The 19,984-nt window shown below is 36.0% G+C and overlaps 2 protein-coding genes across 6 annotated transcripts; one reads left to right on the forward strand and one right to left on the reverse strand.

The window, feature by feature from the left end:
• Window positions 1-7,307: 7,307 nt before the first annotated feature.
• Window positions 7,308-8,955, forward strand: LOC143547041 (MICOS complex subunit MIC10-like). Its single transcript, XM_077038557.1, has 3 exons — window positions 7,308-7,489; window positions 8,405-8,517; window positions 8,717-8,955. The coding sequence occupies exons 1-3, from the start codon at window positions 7,354-7,356 to the stop codon at window positions 8,720-8,722; spliced, it is 255 nt and encodes an 84-aa protein (XP_076894672.1). The 5' UTR covers window positions 7,308-7,353; the 3' UTR covers window positions 8,723-8,955.
• Window positions 8,956-10,360: 1,405 nt separating this feature from the next.
• LOC143547046 (pre-mRNA-processing protein 40A-like) lies at window positions 10,361-19,049 on the reverse strand. 5 transcript variants are annotated; one of them, XM_077038563.1, is made up of 26 exons: window positions 18,982-19,049; window positions 17,992-18,111; window positions 17,621-17,902; window positions 17,390-17,545; window positions 17,188-17,264; window positions 16,224-16,293; window positions 16,099-16,151; window positions 15,964-16,021; window positions 15,560-15,883; window positions 15,371-15,469; window positions 15,211-15,279; window positions 14,978-15,055; window positions 14,789-14,875; window positions 14,678-14,712; window positions 14,476-14,581; window positions 14,283-14,363; window positions 14,079-14,171; window positions 13,689-13,742; window positions 13,500-13,616; window positions 12,357-12,455; window positions 12,144-12,284; window positions 11,950-12,057; window positions 11,811-11,875; window positions 11,627-11,723; window positions 11,403-11,534; window positions 10,361-10,748 (listed from the first exon to the last, which is right to left on the reverse strand). In XM_077038563.1, exons 2-26 carry the CDS (start codon window positions 18,091-18,093, stop codon window positions 10,638-10,640), a joined length of 2,694 nt encoding a protein of 897 aa, XP_076894678.1. In that variant the 5' UTR covers window positions 18,094-18,111; window positions 18,982-19,049; the 3' UTR covers window positions 10,361-10,637. The 5 variants fall into 5 exon arrangements, with proteins under 5 accessions (XP_076894678.1, XP_076894679.1, XP_076894676.1 ...); XM_077038564.1 differs by lacking the exon at window positions 18,982-19,049 and adding an exon at window positions 18,277-18,403; XM_077038561.1 differs by lacking the exon at window positions 18,982-19,049 and having other exon boundaries at window positions 17,390-17,542; window positions 17,992-18,254.
• Window positions 19,050-19,984: the final 935 nt, after the last annotated feature.

A 19,984-nucleotide genomic window follows, 5' to 3' on the forward strand; every position in this document is an offset into this window, starting at 1 on the left:
GTAGTAGCTTGAGACGTAGGGAAGGAAGGATCGGAATAAAAAACTTATTATCACGGTAAATCAACCCATCATGCAACTATTGATTCGGGTATTGGTTCGGAGATTCCGCAATTTTCCGAAGCATATCTCGACCCTCTAGGGTGGTCGTATAGTAGTCTCTGAGTTCATGTAACCACGGAAAATATGGTGCGGATAGTGTGAGTAGTTGTGGATCGGGTATCTAGCTTAATGCGTCTGCCACATGGTTTTCTTTACCCGGTTTGTAATAGACTTCAAAATCATACCCGATCAATTTGCTTGCCCATTTGTGTTTCTCCGGTGTTTGGATAACTTGCGTCAAGAGATGACGTAAGCTATGTTGATCGGTAAAAACACGAAATCGGCGACCCAATAAATAATGTCGCCATTTCTTGATGGCTTCGGTGATAGCATATAACTCACGAATATAAGCCGAAGCTGCTTTCATTTTTGGACTGAGTTTCTTGCTAAAGAAGGCGATAGGCTTGTCTTCTTGAGATAAAACCGCACCGATGCCATAATCTGATGCATCTGTGGTCACATCAAAAACCAAGGCAAAATTAGGTAATGTTAGTGTAGGTAGTTTTATCATTGCCTGTTTGAGTTTCTCGAATGCAAGTTGAGCTGCTTCAGACCACAAAAACTTTTGATTGCCCTTTAGTAGATTAGTAAGTGGGCCCGCGATATGGGAGTAGCTCTTCACGAACCGTCGATAGTATTCCGTCAAACCAAGGAACCCTCAGAGGGTTGTTTGCGACGTAGGCGTTGGCCATTTTGGAATGGCGATATTTTTTTCGGCGTCGGTGGCTACACCCGATTGGGATATGACATGGCCAAGATAATTAATTTTTGTGACTCCAAACACACATTTAGATAATTTAGCATAGAATTGATGGGTAGAAAGGGTTTGGAAAACCTGATGGAGATGTGCCACATGTTCCGATTGTGATTTGCTATAAACAAGTATGTCGTCAAAAAAGACCAATACAAATCTACGAAGAACATCACTAAAAATATCGTTCATTGCAGCTTGGAACGTGGAAGGAGCGTTCGATAACCCGAATGGCATAACAAGGAACTCGTAGTGACCATCGTGGTGCGAAAAGCCGTTTTTTGCGTATCCTCCGGCGCCACTCGAATCTGGTGATACCCCGCTCTCAAATCCAATTTAGAGAATATTTGAGCACCATGTAATTCATCAAGGAGCTCATCCACAGTTGGTATAGGAAATCGTCCTCGGATGGTGAGGGCATTTAGAGCACGATAGTCAACGCAAAAACGCCAAGTGCCATCTTTTTTGCGGACTAATAATACGGGGGATAAATACCGGCTAGTGCTTGGTTTGATGACTCCTTCCGACAACATATCCTTGATGAGGTTAGACATGATCTCCTTTTGGTAGTGAGGGTAACGGTATGGACGGACGTTAACAGGTTGGCTGTTGGGATGTAGGTGTATGTGATGGTCGTGTTGGCGAGGCGGGGGCAGGGTGGATGGGGTCTGGAATATGTGGGAAAAGGTTTGGAGTAAGGTTTGGATGTTTGGGTTTGGGTGTGGAGGGGTGCTCAATGTGGGTTAGTCAGGTTCATGTTGAAAGATTAGGGTGTGCATGGATGCGATGGCATCCTTGTGAATAAGATGGTGGATAGTAGTGGAACTTGCAGGTGATGACATTGGTTCACCAGTGAGTGTAATACTCTCTCCTTGATGTGTAAAGGAGATCAAAGGAACCGAAAAGTCTGCTGTAATTTTACCCACGGAACTCAGCCACGAGATCCCAAAACGATGTCGGCCTCTTCTATGGGAATGACGAATAAAGGAATTGGGAATGAATGTTGGGCTAAAATCAATGTAACTTCGGGGCAATAACCGGCACAGCGTATTAATTCACCATTCCCTATTATTACTGAAAATGGCTGGATAGGATTCACCTCAAGGTTTAGGAAAGATGCAACACGTGGTTGTATAATATTATGAGTGCTCCCTGAATCAATTAAGATAGTCACCAAATGACCTGCAATAAAACCCGTAACCCGTAGCGCCTTTGGCGATGCCACCCTGAGTAGGGCGGCTGGTGACAACGAAAGGAATTGTTTGTGAATTATAGTTTCTGGTTGAGATTGAGCCGGTTGCTCGTTCTGTGAAAGTATATCCTCACCGAAATCAATCAGTGGCGGTTGCTCGTAAGTTTCATCGTTGTCGACTATGAGATGAAATTGAGGAGGGTTGCATTGATGACCACGATACTACTTCTCCGGACAATGAAAACACAACCCGGCGGCTTTTCGTTGTTGAAGGGCTTCATGAGATAACCTGGTTAACGGCAAGGTTTGGTTGGTAACTATGGGTGTCGGTAGTATTGGTGGTGTGGATGTGTTTGTGGTGGCTGGTTTAGAAGTAGTGGTGGGTGGGATTGGTGATAAGGAAACAGTAGGTGTTGTGCCAAAAGGAGGGTTTAGTTTAGGACGATATTGGATGTCATTAAGCTTGTCTTCAACCAATTTTGCTAACCCAACAGCATGGGCAAGAGATTGGGGCTTATGGATGGCCAATTCTTTTTTAATATCTTTGCAGAGGCCCGACAAGAAACAATTAAGAAATGCGTCTGGTGGAAGGTCGATGACACAATTACTTAGCCGTTCAAACTCGGTAATATAAGCTGTGACTGTTGAGGTTTGGCAAAGCTTGAAAAGAGCGGCTTGATGATTTTCATATGAAGATGGACCGAATCGGATTTCAAGTAAACGGGTGAAATCGTTCCACGTGGTCAAGAGACTATCGTTTTGTAGGTATTTATACCAACTGAGTGCCTCTCCCGACGTGCTAAAAGATGCTATCGTTAATCGTTGTGAGGGGTCGGTCTTGTAAAAGGCGAAGTACTGGTCGGCTTGGAACAACCAATCCAGCGGGTTTGTGCCATCGAATGACGACAAGGTCAATTTGGGGGGGTCTTATTTCAAGGGTATTTTCTGGTAGGGATGGTTTCGAAACTGAAGGCTTAGTATCAGTTTTAGTCAGGGCTGCAATCAAGAGGGTTGTTTGCTCAGCTTGAGCTGCGATTTGGGTTGTGAGAGCGTCAATCTTTAGAGAATTTTCTCTGGAACTGGACGAGAGTGCTTCAGCCAAGGCGGCGATGGACTCTTCCATGGTTGGATTTTCACGGCGTAGAGGCATTGTCGTACGTGAATGAAAGCACCAGTGATATGGTTCTATTCGAGATGAACCAGGTCTCCAAGAAGTAACACAGAGAAGAAGAGAGTGAGATAACTTTTTCTGATGATTTCATTAACGAAAATAAGAGGTAATTTAAATACATCAACTTGGAAATGGAAATAAGGAAATGGAATAATACTTTCAAAATAAACAAAGGAAATAAACTGATTTGAAGGAGAGCCACATATAAATTAGGGAAGTCCACTGATTTCTTTGCACAATTCTTGCCATGATTCGTGTCTTCTATTTTTGAGATTTGACTTTGCATATTATAACTTTCTAATCAGTTGAGAAAACGAGTGGGCCTGTTAACGACACGCTTGGGTCGAGACTGCACCGTTGGGCCAGTGTCACTTACATGGAACGTAACAAATTTTAACTTACAAAATCCATAAGTCTAATGTAGTTTAAGACCATTACTAGCTCAAACGAAAGATTTTATGTTTATAATTATTTGATTGAAGTTGTAAAGCTTGTAATAAGTACAATTTCTTTAAATAAAATTTTTTTAAAAAGAAATCGAGGTTTTGCAAGTAATGGAATCACAATCTTATCAAATCAATATATTAATTTTTGAGGTTCTTTCTTTCACTTGTAGTTCCATTAATTGAACTATTTTGAGTCTTGCAAGATTAACTGTCCTTGAAAATCTCTCTTTGCTTATCAACACTAGGTTTCTTCCACTTAGTTGTGACGGCCAACCCTCAAGAGTAGTTTTTTTATAAAGAATTATAATATTATCTATATAATCTTGATTGCCTATTCTTCTTTGCAATGTTTTAAAAACCGGTATTTTAATTGTATCGGATTGGAGTACAAAATGGTATAACCGGTTGAACCGGGTTGTATCGGGAGGTTCAACCGGGTTATGTAGTTTACCTTATAATTTCTTATAAATGCAACTTAAACACAAAAAAAAACCCAAAAAAATACATGTTTACATAATAAAATATCATTAAAAAGTTAATCCATATTCAAAAAACAATACAAGAGCACTTGACTTTAATATAAAGTTCTTTTAAAATAAAGGTGCACAATAGTTATATGCTATCGGAGTGTCATACGCATCGAGTTCATGATCACTTAAAAGATTAAATTTACTATCATCACCATCCTTATCAACAAGAGTATAAGTACTTTTATTTCTTACAATAATAAATAAGAAGTTTTAGTTACCTATAATCATAATATACAAAAATCACATGAAATAAGTAACATATACAAAAAAAATGGGCATGAAACATAAAAAAACTGGTGAGATTTAAAACCGGTTTACCGGTATAAACCGGTTTTCTATGAAAACCTGCCGGTTTGATGTTCTATAAAACTGCTCAAATATACCGGGTACAAAATACCGGGTTGCTCACCGAAATCCGGTTCAACCGGTTTAACCGGCCGGTTTAAACCGGTTTTTAAAACACTGCTTCTTTGTAAGTTGTAAATCAAAGGTCTTTGATTCCATATATCCATTCTGAAAGAACGTTAGCTTAAATAGGACAGTTCTATACAAATTTGACTTCTTAAAAAAATTGCGTCATCTTCGATGAGAGCCAAAAATGCGGCAAGGTTGTTCAAGTTCTTATGTTAAACAAACACGAACTAAACGACTAACTCTTGTTTATATTGATCAGAAATATAACTCAAAAAACTAATTACAAACTCTCAAACCCCAACTTAGTTATTAAGCAACTCATTAATAACCCCTTTTAATTCTTTGGTTGGGTCATATTATCGGGCCAAACAACAATTGAGCCAATAATCACCCCTTCAATTGTTGTACCCGACTCACCCCTTAATTTCCTACTCGAAATAGGCGGGTCTCTAACTTCATGCTTGTCATCATTCTCTTCTTTAGCTTCATGATTGTCATCATTCTCTTGATTCTCCCCATGTTTTTCTTGATCTCTTACAATGTTCTTTGGGCTCCACTTAGCTTAAAGTAATACTTGTTTAATTTGATCATTACACGTCTTCCCTTGGGCTTGAGTATCTTTCTTTGCCTTGCATTTAGTTTCTTAAACACTCTTCTTTGGACTTCGAATTTTGAAATTTGGATCTTTTATTGGAATCCGAATCGTACTCGGCTTGTCTTCTTTCAGTCCAATTCTTTGAAGATCTCGACCTACAAAATTCTTCATTCCAATGGTAAATTGTTTACCGGGACTTGCTATATTGAGGCCAATCTTATACAATCGGTTCTTGGACCTTGTCACATTCATCAAAAGCTTATTTATATCATCCTTAATAGTTAGCAAATCGTGCCGGGCCATATTAAGCAACCTCTTAATAACCTCTTTAAATTTTTGGGATGTGCCATATTATTAGGCCAAACAACAATTAAGCCAACAGTTGTTTGCGTCAATTATTCCTTATCATCCTGATCATGTATGAGGTGCACAAAAAACCTGAACCCATAATCGGGCCCTAAAAAATACTCGGAGCCGGTTTTCATTATACCCTGGTTTTTAAAACCCGTACTCGAACCTACCCGTAAGGTACAGATAGGGTATGCATTTAAGTACCAAAACTCGTACCCGGAACCGGACACGATTCATACCCGATAATACCCGAAAACTGGAACCGGGGTTTTCCAATACCCAAAACCGGGTTTTTCAAATACCCAATCTATACCCGAAATTACCCGAAAAATACCTGAAAATACCCGAAAATACCCCTAAAAAGTGCAACCCCTTAAAAAATCCAATCTATACCCGAAAAAACTCAGGAAAACTCGAAAATAGGGTTTTTTCAATACCTGAAAATAGGGTTTTAGAATACTGGTTTTATACTTGACCCAAACCCGATGCATGGTGTATGGTTTTTATAGACAATACCCGGACCTAGGGGCGAACCCACATAGATCCGATTGGGGTCCCGGGACACCAATGTTTTTTAAAAAGTACTTAGAGGCGGCATATTAAATTTTGTAAGGACCCCATAAAAATTAATACTTGAAACCCATACTATTAAGGCTGAACTGATCTAGTAGAAAGTCTCTTGTTTTTCTTTTGAGAGGTTGCAGGTTCAAGCCTTACCATACTCTTTTTTTTATTGTTTTTTTTTGTTTTTTAGATCCTAGTTAATATTAGTTATATAGTTAGGGTATTTATGTTTTTCGTTAGTTTCTCCTATATAGCCATTATCACCATGCAACATATATATTGCCAACATGGGTTTTGCATATTCTTTTATTATTTATATTCTGTATGTATATTATAATTAATCATTTATTTGTGTTAGAGTTAGTTTTTTATATTTTTGTATGTATGTAAGACCATATATACAGCTTACGTTATGTTTTTCGGGGTTGAATAAAAATGAATTAAAAGTCTATGTGCTATCTAGTTTCTAATCTAGATTCTTTCTACTTACTCGTTTCCAATGACACCATAATTCCGTGTTTCATTATGTTCCTCGCCTCGACCCGACCCGGATAACGAACGACGGGAAAATTTTGTAAACCGAAAAAATTGGGACCCCATTGGCAAAAAAATCCTGGGTCCGCCACTGCCCGGACCCGACCCCGACCCGGATTTTACCAATACCCGATTTTCTTTTACCCGATCATACCCGGAACGAGGTATTTGAAAAACCCGATGTGTACATCTCTAATCGTGTATGATAATTTTAAAAAATATTGATACATTTTACTTGTGTATACCATTTTAGTATAAGTTTTAACAAAATTATCAAAAGTAGACCATTAAAAATAAATGAAATAATTATTTGATAAAATTAGCAATAAAGATAAGAACTAGACTTTCTTTGAATGTTGTCAGTTTGAATCCGAGTCAAAATTACGTTAAAGGGTTTCGACTTTTGTGGCGGTGCAAATTGTCAGGTGGCATCGGTGAGAAGGTTTCGCCAAAAATATGGGGAGGACCTCGAAACCAAAGGTTATGTCATTCGAAAGAAACTCTCTAAGAGTTTATAACAGAAGTCGGCCGCAAACCAACATGTGACCACCCAGAAGTAGTGAAGATTGTGGTCGTTCATAAAAAAATAATTAAGAAAATATAACTTTTAAGCTATTTTCTGAGCCAATTAAAATGGTTTAGATTTGAAATTAGGTTTACAAAGAAAAGCAAAGGGGAAAGAAGAGAAATTGAAATCCATCCAAGAATGGCTGAAACGACGACCAAAGAGATTCCTGCTGATTACGATCTCAATGCCAAGTGGGATGCGTATCTCGATCTGGGTGTTCGTCGATTCGTCTACTCCTCCGCTACCGGTGTTCTTGCTGGCCTCCTCTTGTTCCGTCAGTTCTCAAACCATAATTTGTTTCATTGTTCACTTACTCATACTATACCTTAGCTTAGGTTGGTTATTATTTCTATAGCTGCATTAGGGTGGTTATTGCTTTGAATTTAAGGAATTCAAGATTAGGGTTTTATTGCTAGACATTTGTTTTAGTATTATTCAAGTTTTCTTTGCATGCTTAATCATCATCTTTCAAGGGAAATGAAATGAGACAGAATCAAGAAACATTGTTCTAGTAGGGGTGTTCATGGGATTGGTTTGGTTATGGGCTCGACCCGAACCCAAAAATCGAAATGTTGGTTTTTGAGATTTGGAAAACCTTTCAGTTTCTTTAGTGATTTAGTTTGGATTTGATTTGGTTTGGTTTGGTTTGGTTTGGTTTCGGTTTATCCATTTGTTCTTGAATATTTTGGATTGGCCAAAACTAATGATTTTGGGCTTACATTCTTTTGTTAGTCAATAATTACCTGATTATTATACATTTGGGTTGCATTATATATTAAATTATTATAAATTACTTAAAATTTTGAATTACATGAAAATTTATATGTTTGCTTGGGTTCGGTTTTGTTTTTTCGGTTTTAATTACTTGCAAAACCGAACCTGAACCAAATTTCGGCTTTTACGTATACATACAACCAAATCGGCATCGTTATTATGCACACCCCTAAAACTAAGGATTACATTTGGGTAATTGGGTTAATTTATAAGTATAAATTTTACAGGAGATTGTACTTGTATGGTGTAGTTGTAGAATGTGTGCATACTTGTTTTTTTGATTTTTTATTTAATATGTTCTTTAAGCATTTGGTTTTATTTTTGGGGTTCAACTCTTTTTTTACGTTTCAAGGCTTTCGAGTTAGAAATAAAAATGTCAAATAAAAGAAATTGATTTGGCGTTTGTTTTTTGCAGGTTCGCCTGTGACACGCTGGGCATCAGTTGCTTTTGGCGCAGGAGTCGGTATCGGGTCTGCATACTCGGAGTGCTCTCAGAAGTTTAATGCTGTAGAGACACATGTTTCCAAGGTAGATGATTCATGTTAAGTCATATAGTTTTATAAAAATGGGTTAAACAAGGCAATCCAAGCATGACCTGTTTATCAAACGGGTTAGAAATGAATTGACAAACCAATACCTGATTATTGTTGTTTAACGTTTTGGGTCGCGTCAAGAATTGATACCGCTAGTAGCAGTTATTCTAATGCTCCCATTTTTCTTTAACCAGGATTGATGATACTCGCTGCAATCAGAATCCGACTTTCGACAGATTAATCATATGGTAATCAGACTGGATTGTGATGATAAAAACAAAAAATTAATGTTCAAGATTTTCTGTCTTTTAATTTTGCAACTGAATATGAATTGCAAGAGTAATAATATCCTTACATGCAGCAACTTCATCTGCGATAACTTTTCTGTTCACTTTGTTATATTTGAAAAATATTGTTCTCGCTTTGCACGTCTTTCTTTGGGCTTCTATTAGTATTACTGTATGTATCAACTTATGAGTAAGATGACACTGAGTCACTTTTGAGATAGGTCTTGGTAATTCCGGTTTCATATCCGATTGTAAGACCATTCCCCATATCGACTTGGGCACCCGAGGTTGGCTAGTGAAAGACTGTCGTATTCAGTGCAGCAAGAATATATGTTTATGTTGCTAAACGTTACCTATCGAGGTTTTAATTACTCGAAACTCACATCAAACTAATCTCGAAAACTAACTTGAAATATCAAATACTTACCTATGCTTACAAGTTCTACAATACTATATTTATATAAAAACTAAGCATTTAAACTATAAAAACACCATGTGTATTACATTTTCTAACGTTAAAAAAGACATTAATACATTCAGGTTTGATGCGCCTATACGAGTAAACATAAAGCTCACTATTGTGGGCGACCTGGAGGGCTTTGCCGTCCCCAACACCGTTCCAAGTGGTTTTGGGGGGTGGTAAAGCTGGATCCGACTTTGAGGGGCGGTAAAGCTGAATCCGGAAACCACATATCGGGGCGGCATATTGAGGCCACGGCTGCTTTTCACTCACACACGTATATAATGGGGGCGGTAAGGTGGTTTTAAACCACAACGGAGCTTTATGAAGAGGGGCTTTAAAACCCCGCTAACTACGTGACGATAACATGGAGGGACATATTTGGGCAAAATCAATTTGGTACTCGTCTTTGCTAAACAAGTTTGTTTTTATATAGATATCGAGTACCATGGTATTTATAAATTTTTAATGGGACGACTCGTCTCCGCAAAACAAGTTTTTTTTATATAGATATCAAGTACCATGGTATAATCTATTACAATGCCCGTCCCGTTTAAAATTTTTAAATACCATGGTACTCGATGTCTATATAAAATAAACTTGTTTAGCAGAGAAGAGTACCAAATTGATTTTTCCCAAACCGATTCATTTTCGTTTGGAAACAATTCCGATTTGAATCGGCAAAAGTCAAAAGCGTTTGACTTGGAACCTGTACGGTTTTGAAAACGGTTTTTTTTACACTTCTAAATGTAGAGTCTAGTGAAAAGGTTGAAAAAAGAAACCCACCAAATTACTAGAAACAAAATATGATGTTTATAAACACTTGAATTCTAAATGTATGATTTTAGTGAATTTCCTTGAATTCCTCCACATTTTGAAAGGATTTGAAATCTTTGTATTTAAATGAATTTGAAGGAATTGAATTCCAATTCCAATTCCAATTCCAATTCTTTGAACCAAACACACCAAAATGGAATTAAGATTCCAATTCTAACGAAACAAACACACCATGCCATGGGATTTTAATTCCAATTCCTTTGAATTCTCACGAATTATGTGAAACGAACACGCCCTAATTGTCATAATTTCACCAGTCATCAAAACAAATCCATAATCTTTTATAAAAAGCGGTATTAGTTTAATCACCGGAGCACCAAGTTCAACTACTGATTCAAACCAACCGGCCGAATCTGGGGTCCACCATGTCCAAACCGGTCCGATTTTCTGCCCACTCCTAACTGCAGTTGTGTATTGACTAACTTCACCTTTTCAAACACTTGCCACATAAAGCAACTTGTGTATGAGCATGCACAAAAAGACAACTGTAAGAATCTAAATCTATCTACAAAACATAAAACAGTTACATAACTACCAAACTTCACCATCTTCAGCTACCCTCTGATCATCACGCCTATGATCTCGTTTGTGTCTCTTATGTCGGCTCTCATGTTCACCCGAGGCAGATGATTGTTGCTCACCCTATAACACAACAAATAACTTCATTATGTTAAACAAACTAAAAACCACTAAGTTCAAACAAAATTATAATAAACTAGTATTTCATCCGGCGCAACTAGTATTTCATCCAGCGCGTTGCGCCAGGATAGGTCGGTAAAACTCGAGCGGTGGTAAAACCCAAGAGTTGTCGGTCCCCAGACATTGAGGCGGTAAGTTGACACGAATTCGGTCGGTTTCGGTTACATGCGTTATGATATCGGAACTAAAACTCGGGCGTCGGTAAAACTTGAACGTTGTCAATCCTGGGTGTTGAGACGGTGAGTCTACGCAAATTCGGTCGGCCACATTTACATGTTACGGTATCAGAACTAAAACAAAATAAATACAAAAACAAATTTGGCATTCGATTGGTTTTTGTTACATTCGTTAAGGTACCATAACTAAAACAAAATGCAGTGTGTTAAGTGAATTCAGTCGGTTTCCTTCACATTCGGTATGGTACCGGAACTAAAACAAAAAAGAAAAACAAAATTGGCATTTGATCGATTTACGTTATGTTCATTATGGTGCCAAAACTAAAAACAAAAGGTGACGTCGACCACCAAGGTGCCGTCAAGTGGCCCAATCGGGGACTTGCGGCACCAAAGTTTTATTTTGTTATATATATAATAATACCTGTTTTGTCCTTTTGTGTTCGGTACTATGTCTGTGAGAATCCCTACCCTCGTCCCTTCGTCGCTTATCACTTTTACCTTTACCATCTTTGTCCCTTCTTGATTTTTCTGTTCTCCTATCTCTATCTTTAGCCTGTATATTTCTCTCACATTAAGAAAACAATAACAACAACAACAATAATAATAATAATACAACAAATATTTGATATTGTACTTATTTTGTACCTTATCTTCCCTGTGCTTACGCTCATCTCTTGCTTTCTTTAGTTCTGTTATGTGTTTGTCAAACATATCCTTAAAGAAGCTTTCATCCACACAAAACCTATATAACAACCAATGATTAAGCTATAGAATATATATATATCAACAAAAATAATATTAATGTATAGAAACGAAATAAAGAAAATACCAGTTTTCTAGCCTGTTTTCAAAGAGAGGCTTAACGTCCTCCCACCGAGAAGATGAAGTTATCTCCTGCAACAAGACGATACTTGACTAAATAAAAAAAAGCACATATTTTATATAAGTAGTTAAAGATGTAGTCAAACCTTAGAAGTGGTCAAAGACGTATAAAAGTCGTCCGCAACACGTTTACGCTTTTTGGCTTCTTTCTCCTCCCTCTCTCGAACTCTCTCTAGCAACTCATCAAATACAAGCTGCAAAATAGTAAAATATGTTTTATATTTTTTTATAGAAAGAATATAGTCTGAAATAATATATAATTATATATGTCAAAGCTTGCCTTTAAATTAACATCTGAAACAGGGTGTGAGTTCAGATCTTCAGCAACTGCATTTTTGAAGTCTTCAAGTGTCCATGTAGATAAAATGGAAACCTTTTTCATCTTCACTATTTCTTTTATATGATCCCTGTCTTCAGTATACTGCGATATACAACATAATACAGATTGAAATTGTAAATAATAAAAAACTATATATGATCGGGCAAGGTTTACCTGTTTCTCTAGCTCCTCTATTACATCTTCAAACAAATCTTTTGGGGTGGCGCCAGAACTGTTTGATGAGACAGCTAAATATGCAGGCAAATCTTTAACCTATAATGCAAAACAATATATATACAAGTAAGATGTGTTTCCATTAGAGGTGGCAAATGGGTTGGGTTGGGTTGAACAAGTTATGGGTTGAAATGAGTCATGGGTCAAAACGAGTTTGGGTCATAATGAGTTTGAGTCAGAACGGGTCAATTAAAAAAAAGATTGTTTTGGTTTGGGTCGGAATAGGTTAGGGTCGGACCGTGGTTTTTTTTTTTTTTTTTTTTTTTTGTGAACGAGAATAACGGCAGAAACATTTTAGTTTTTTTAGATTTTTTGATTTTTATTTATATTTTAAGTTATGATTTTTTTATTATTTTTTTAGGGGTTTTCTATTAAGATAAAAAAACCCTCAAAAAAATATTCAAAAATAATAAAAAAAATTATAATTCAAAATATAAATCATAAACAAAAAAAATGAAAACACTAAAATGTTTCCTACGTTGTCCTCGTTCCATAAAAAAGAACCACCGAGAATTGAACCGAAACGGAAAAAATCGACGAAAATGAAACAAAAAGCCAAAACCGGACCACATCAATCGAAATCGAAAAAATCAATCAAAACGAAACTAAAAGAATTCATACTGAACAAAAACGAAATTAGAAAAACGGACAAAAACGGGTCCGGAATAGACCAAAAAGAAACAAAAGAAACCAAAACCCAACCCGTCACGGGTGAAAACTCGTGTTGGCTTGAAACCTGAACCGAACCCGTTCCAATCTGAAACCCGTTTCGTGCCGAAACCTACCTAGTACGAAAACCCGTTCTGATTCTAAACCTGTCACATTTCCTTAGGACACTAACCCACATCGACCCATTTCTTTGAACTTGTCGACCCATTTTGACCCGAAAATAAAAGGATATAATTTCAAATGACTCATTTTGACCCATTTAGTTAGAACCTTTTACCCAAACCAACTCATTTAATTTTTAAAACAACTTAAATTGACCCATTTGAAAGGGTTTGGGTCAAGATTGCCACCCCTAGTTTCCATGTTCTAATATGAGAATTGGGTAATTACAAGATGAAAACTATATTTGCTTACTTTAATGCAATAGTCACGCCAGTGACTTTTTGAAGTAAGCGTCCCAGAAGCAATATGTCCATCCATTAATTTGCGGAATTCGTCCCGATTTTTACGCTCTGTTTTTCTTAACTCTTCCTGTATAAACGAAATATAAATAAGAGTAAAAGTAAATTACAACTGTCAATTTAATTTATATATTTAAGGTACCGTCCGTAGTTTCCTCTGCTCTTCCTCATCCTTCTCTAAATCACGTATGTATTCCTGAGACAAAACGTTATTTAGTTGACAAATAAAATTAGAAATTAATGCAAATTTAACATACAACACAAACATATAATAGGGTTTGGATCTCTTCTGAACTCCATATTTGAGGGTATTTTTGTCATTTTTTTGTGTAGTAACCAGACTACATATATGTGTAATAACCAATTTACATATAATGAATTGACAAAACTACCCTCAAAAGTATATTAAATAGATAAAAAGTTCGGTTGTTCAGATTTCTTAAAATATTTGGGAGGTCCAAAACGGCCATGATCCTATATTTGTATACACACACACACAATTAAAATTCAAAAAAAACTTGAATGAAAGTACTTGGAAAATTTCTAAGCGATCAATTTTTTCAAGGCGAAGGCAACGTTCATCAGCTTCTAAGCGATCTTGCACTTTCCGCCACTGACTGCTTGCCTGTATATAGATGTTAATTTGTCAAATAGATGGAAATAAACTGACATTGGAAATAATAAAATAAGTGAAAAACATTAACTATTTTTCCTTAAAAGTGCTAGAGATAGGTACCGTAAGAAAGTCGCAAGATTTTAAAAACTCAATGTACTCCTTTTTGTTTTTCTTTTGCTCCTCTAAATACTTGGACCGCTCCTGATAACAATTTAACCAAATAATAATAAGGTCACATATAACTTTCAAAAGATCTCTAGGAAACAATGAGCACTTATATAACCCATAATAAATAAATCTTCAAGGAATTGACCTTTTTCTCACGTTCCATTATATAATCGTCATAAATATCCTCACGGTCTTTAAGCCGCTCAACAGCTTTGAAACGATCATCATCTTCAAATATAGCAACCGCTTTGCTATATACAATAATATTATACAAATATACTTATTATTAACAGTTAAGTAAACAAATATATACAAGAAAATAATAACTTTCCAAAGTACAGACAGACCTCCATTTAGTGGACACTGTGAGCTCCTTCGACTCCTGTGAAGAAAGTCAAATACGATAAAAAAACAGTTGCATCAAATTAGGTGTGAAGAAAATGAAAATTAGAACTTACTTCCAGCATTTTCTTGAACTCTTCTCGTGCCTTTTTTTGTTTAGCCCGCCTCTGTTCGGCTTCATGTTTTTTCTTTTGTACTAGAAACTAAGACATAAGAATACAAATATACAGTTTAGTATATATGTATGCATGTTATAAATGGTCACACATAAATCATAAAGTGGCAAACATTCAGTTAATGATTACCTCATTGAAAGCTTGCTTCCGTTCTGCCATTGTTCTAAGAGCACCATATCTTCGGTCATTAATAATTACTTGCATTGTCTGATTCAGAGAATTACAGATGTCAAGATATCTAAATGCTAAATCAACTTATAAAATAACAGTCTGCAAATAATTACTCTCATTGCATGATAAAACTATAGATGTCAAAATATCTGAATGCCAGATCTACTTATAAAAAACAGTCTGCAAATTACCTGATCCCAAGTCCAATCAGAAGCAACATTTACACTTTCTAAAAGAGCCTTAAATGCATTTTTAGCCTCCTGAATCATATGGCAAATAAATATATAATTAGAAGATTAAAGTAAATGAATAAATGTAAAATAGTATTTACGTATAAGATTTGATAAATACCTGTTTAGTCTCATAAACTACGGTTTCATGATCAACCGTTTTTTCTTCTAAAGCAGCAGCATTGGTGTTATCATTAGTTACAGTGCCTCTATTGGATTCCTATACTTCGGGTAATTAGATTTAAAATATGCTTACAGCTTAAATGCAACAATTGTGAAAAAAGAAAGAGAGGGTGGGATGGGGGGTTACCTCAATGTTACCATTTTCTGAACGTACAGCATTTATTGCTGAAACATTCTCCAATGTTTCAAGCATTGGTGTATTTTCAGCAGCATTTGTTGTGACTTTAGAACACTCAATGGAAGCTTTTGACTCAGAAGTCAGCACAGATCCTGATGGCACAAGCGGAATAAGGTTAGCCACTGTGGCAGGGCTCGAACCTGGTTCATGAGGCTGAGAAGACGGGCTATCTGAACCAGGAGTCACTGATGGAACCACGGTTTCATTATCAGGATCCTTTGCTGACTGCTGTTCATTGGTGTTACATTTGGTTATCCATTGTTCACGAGCCAACTGCATATATTTGTTCATAAATTGAATTAGTTTAAAAGCTAAGTAAATGCAGAATTAACGGACTGATGTTAAAAAAAGACCTTGAGTTCATCCGGTATTTTCCACTTTGATTGCTTAGCAACCTTGTTATAGTAATACCTAAACAGAAGTTAGTACTTATTATGCATTTGTGAAAGTTAAACATAAGATAGCATAGAATGTTTTAGAATACACACTTTCTTCCATCAGGAGCAGGGCATTCCTTCCAGTTTGTAGATGCATCAGCCCTCTGTTTAATGGACATTGATTTACAAACTTAAACATTTAACTTAATGACAGTAATTAACTTTTAAATACACACCTCAGTTAGGCTCATCAACTCGAGAGGCTTCTCCCAGCTGGATATTTTTGTCTTTTTGTTGTAATAGTACCTGAAACAATGATAGAGTACCGTTTATAAAATGCAAAGCACAACAGAAGGAATTATGTTATTATGATATGAATTAAAAAATCTGGTGTTTTAGATGCCTAACAACAGACATGAACTCTAGAGTGACATTAAAAAAAATGATACGGTGAATCAAATGGTTAATTTCACCAAAATCAATAACATTTATTCACCAGTTGATACGTAAAGCACGCTCTAAAGTAAATTTAATAATATGATAGGTATAAAGTTACACTCAAATTAAGTATAAACAAAAAACAAAGAACACAAAAACTTCTATTCCTCTTCTCCGTCCTCAATTTTGTAACAAATATAATCATCACTTGAACATTCTTATTCCACATGTTGTGGGGCACATAGCGTACTAATGCCCTCGCTACAACTACCTTAATTATATCGTGGTAAACATATGTATTAGATTACCAGGTCTTTACTTCAAACTAGTTATAATAGGTCCCAATTAACAAATGTTTACTTCATTCCAGTTTCCACTTGCATATTTTGTTATTTTTAGGTATGACATTTAGAACAAATAATAAAGCACATGCTTTGTATGTCAATTGAGAAAAATGCTGCATATAAAATTTTAAAGCATAACATCTTAAGAGAAAATAGATAACAGATAAAAAAAGTGAGGCATGCACACATACATAAACAAACACATTGCATACATGCATATATGTCTATATAAACAAAGAAATAAATACATACATGTCTATATACACACACAGACAAATATACATGTATATGCATAACATATGTATGCAAGAATACATGCGTAACATAAAGTGCACACATGTATCCTTGACAATAAATACAGAGCATACACATCAGAACACAATAATAGAAGATACAAGAATAAGGTAAAAAAACATGCCTTTTTCCTTTGTGAGAAGTATGTTCAATCCAATCCGATGCAGCCTTTTCCACAGCTTTTGGTAGGTCAGCTGTTACCTAATAATTCAATGTCATGTGTGATGTCATATATACCATTTCATATATGGTAAATTATTAAACAACTGTAAAACTTGAAACAAATGTGCATCACAACAAATAAGAAAAGAATCATTGATCCTTACTTGACCGGAAGATGCAACTAATGTCTGTTCAGTAGGCTGCAAAATAGTAGGTCCACCTTGAGGAAAACTTGGCAAATTTATTGATGATATTGGCTGGTATTGACTGGTTGCTTCTGCATTCACATGTACTTGTGCGGCAGCTGCTGTTGGTAACTGCTAAAACAAATTTAACATAAATAAAAAATGCAATTGATTAAATTGCACACAGTTTAAATCCACTTAGTAACTTACATTGTACGTTAAAGATAGACCAGGCCCATAGTTATTAGGTACCGGAACCGCTTGTTGGGCCTGCGGTTGAACATCAGGCACTAAAAAATCTTGGGCGGCAGGCAGCGGTGGTGGAGGCGGCGGCACCATGCCATGTGTTAGTGGTGGACCTGGTAGTCCAGGTCTAGGAGGTAAATGTTGCATTGGCTGAGACACCATATTTGGCCTCCCGACAGCTAGAAACTGTTGAGATACAATAGGCATATATGGTGTTGGCGGCCGTAGTGGTCCAGCGGGACGGAACTAAATAATTTCCAATATTAGAACAGTTGCTTCAGATTCAAAATGATTAGAATTACAGAAAAAAAGTTAGAAAAAAATAAAAAGCTTACTTGAATTGCCACTGGTGGATAACTGTTTGGAGGTGGTCCCATGGCGGCACCATGCGGTCGAGGCGGCGGTTGTATGCCAGGATACTGAGAATTATTGGCCATTGAAGAAATAGAGAATATCTGACAGCGCATTATAGTAGCACATTAATGGTAGGAAAATGAAATAGAGTATTAAATGTGATACAGTAAACGAAGGAAATCAAAATAGAGTTAAAAACAATCCCTAATGCCAAAATTATAACTTTGTGGCGTTGGTGAAAACTATAACTTAATGAATATACTCACTTGCGAATGTTTGAATCAACAGCTTTAACTTCAACAATTATGTAAAAAGTGTATCTTTACGCATTCTAGAAAATTCTGCAAGCTGTAAATATAGAAGTTTGAAGCAAAAGTATATGCTAAGCTCTTTCTTAAACACATAATTACATAGTCTCATTTAAACAAGCAGCATCAATGGCTTCAAGAAACAAAAGATGTTGTTTTTTAGTATAGAAACAACGCTAATACGGAAAGTGGCAATTATATAGCGGTATAAGCATGCCGTACCAGATTCAAAATATATACATTATAAACGCATGTGTGGAGCGGATACGCAGCAACAACAATCATCACAAATAAAATCTAATTCAGAAGCATAACTAACAGATAAAAGACAGACTTACAACCGGTATAAATATATAACAAATCAACCATTTTGTAAAACCCAAGAAAAGTAATCCGATCATTTAGATGTCTCATTTTCTCTTAAATTAAAACTATACATACATAATTAAACCTGCAATTAGCAAATTATAACTCAAAATTGAAGCTAAAACCCTATGATCGGACGCCAAACCTTAAATTTCAGACATCGTGAATGATAGCATTGATAATCAAACAGCAATTTCAACAGAATTTGAAAATTGAAGAAGATTGGCGATACGTTCAACCGATGAATGCAGGATTAATTAAACCTAACTAACGAATTGTAATATAGAGAGATCGAACCGGTGAATTGGAAGTGTGTAGCAGAAAGAAGACTGACTCCAGCAAGCAAACAGAAGCAGCAAAAGGTGTTTATGTCGGGCAACGGGGCGAAGAAAAGGGTAAAGGACCGTCTGCTTTTCTTGTTTCTGCCCTATTTATTATTTCTTATTATTCAATTATTATTTATTTCACTTCGGTAGATATTTTTTATTACTGTCTTTCTAAAGCAAAAGATATTTTTCTTATTATTACATTAATTATTTTTCTTATTATCATTGGGATAATTAATGTCTCACGGGCGGAAATGAATGGATTCCAAGTTATGACGGGTCATGTGTTGTTCGGGTGCTCGGTTGTTGTAATTGTGTAGGACTTTGTAAATCTATAGTGTAAGGTTCGGTAGATATACACTTATTTGGTTAGAGATTTGCTGGAATCAAGCCATTTTGTGGGGTTGGTAGGGCGACGGAAGGAGGTGTTTGATGGTATGTTGCTAGTTGTTTGTTGGAGATCTTTCAAAACCAGAAATGAGAAGATATTTGAAGGAAAAAAAAAGCCAAGATTGAAGACAATTTCGACGATATAAAGTCTTTGGAGTTTCTTTGGCTTAAAAACATGTCGAAATGTAAATCGATAGATTGGTCGGATTTGTGTAATGTAAATTTAAAGTGTAGTTTGTTTTTTGGGGCGTCTCTCCTTCGAGTTGTGGAGGGGCTGCTTGTGGTTTTGGTTTATCTATAAACTTTTACAATTCAAAAAAAAAAAGATAAACTTTTTCTTTAGCAGTAATATGTGCCACTTCAACGGAATAGGTTGTGTTTTGTTATTATCTTGTCAGGTATTAATTAGGTTTGTAAGGTTTACAATTCAAGGTAACAAATTAAGATTTTAATGGTTATATAAGAATCGAAAGAAAGAGATTGATAAAAATCTTAAGTAAGACTATATCGTCTCATTAGGAATTTTGAATTGAAAATTTGAAATTATGGTAATATCACGTAATTGTTTCTGATATCAAGATAGC

Source organism: Bidens hawaiensis, unplaced genomic scaffold (assembly GCF_021521415.1).
Source record: "Bidens hawaiensis isolate Kalapana, Puna unplaced genomic scaffold, B.hawaiensis_p1.1 tig00014582_1, whole genome shotgun sequence".
NCBI classification, from domain to species: domain Eukaryota; kingdom Viridiplantae; phylum Streptophyta; class Magnoliopsida; order Asterales; family Asteraceae; genus Bidens; species Bidens hawaiensis.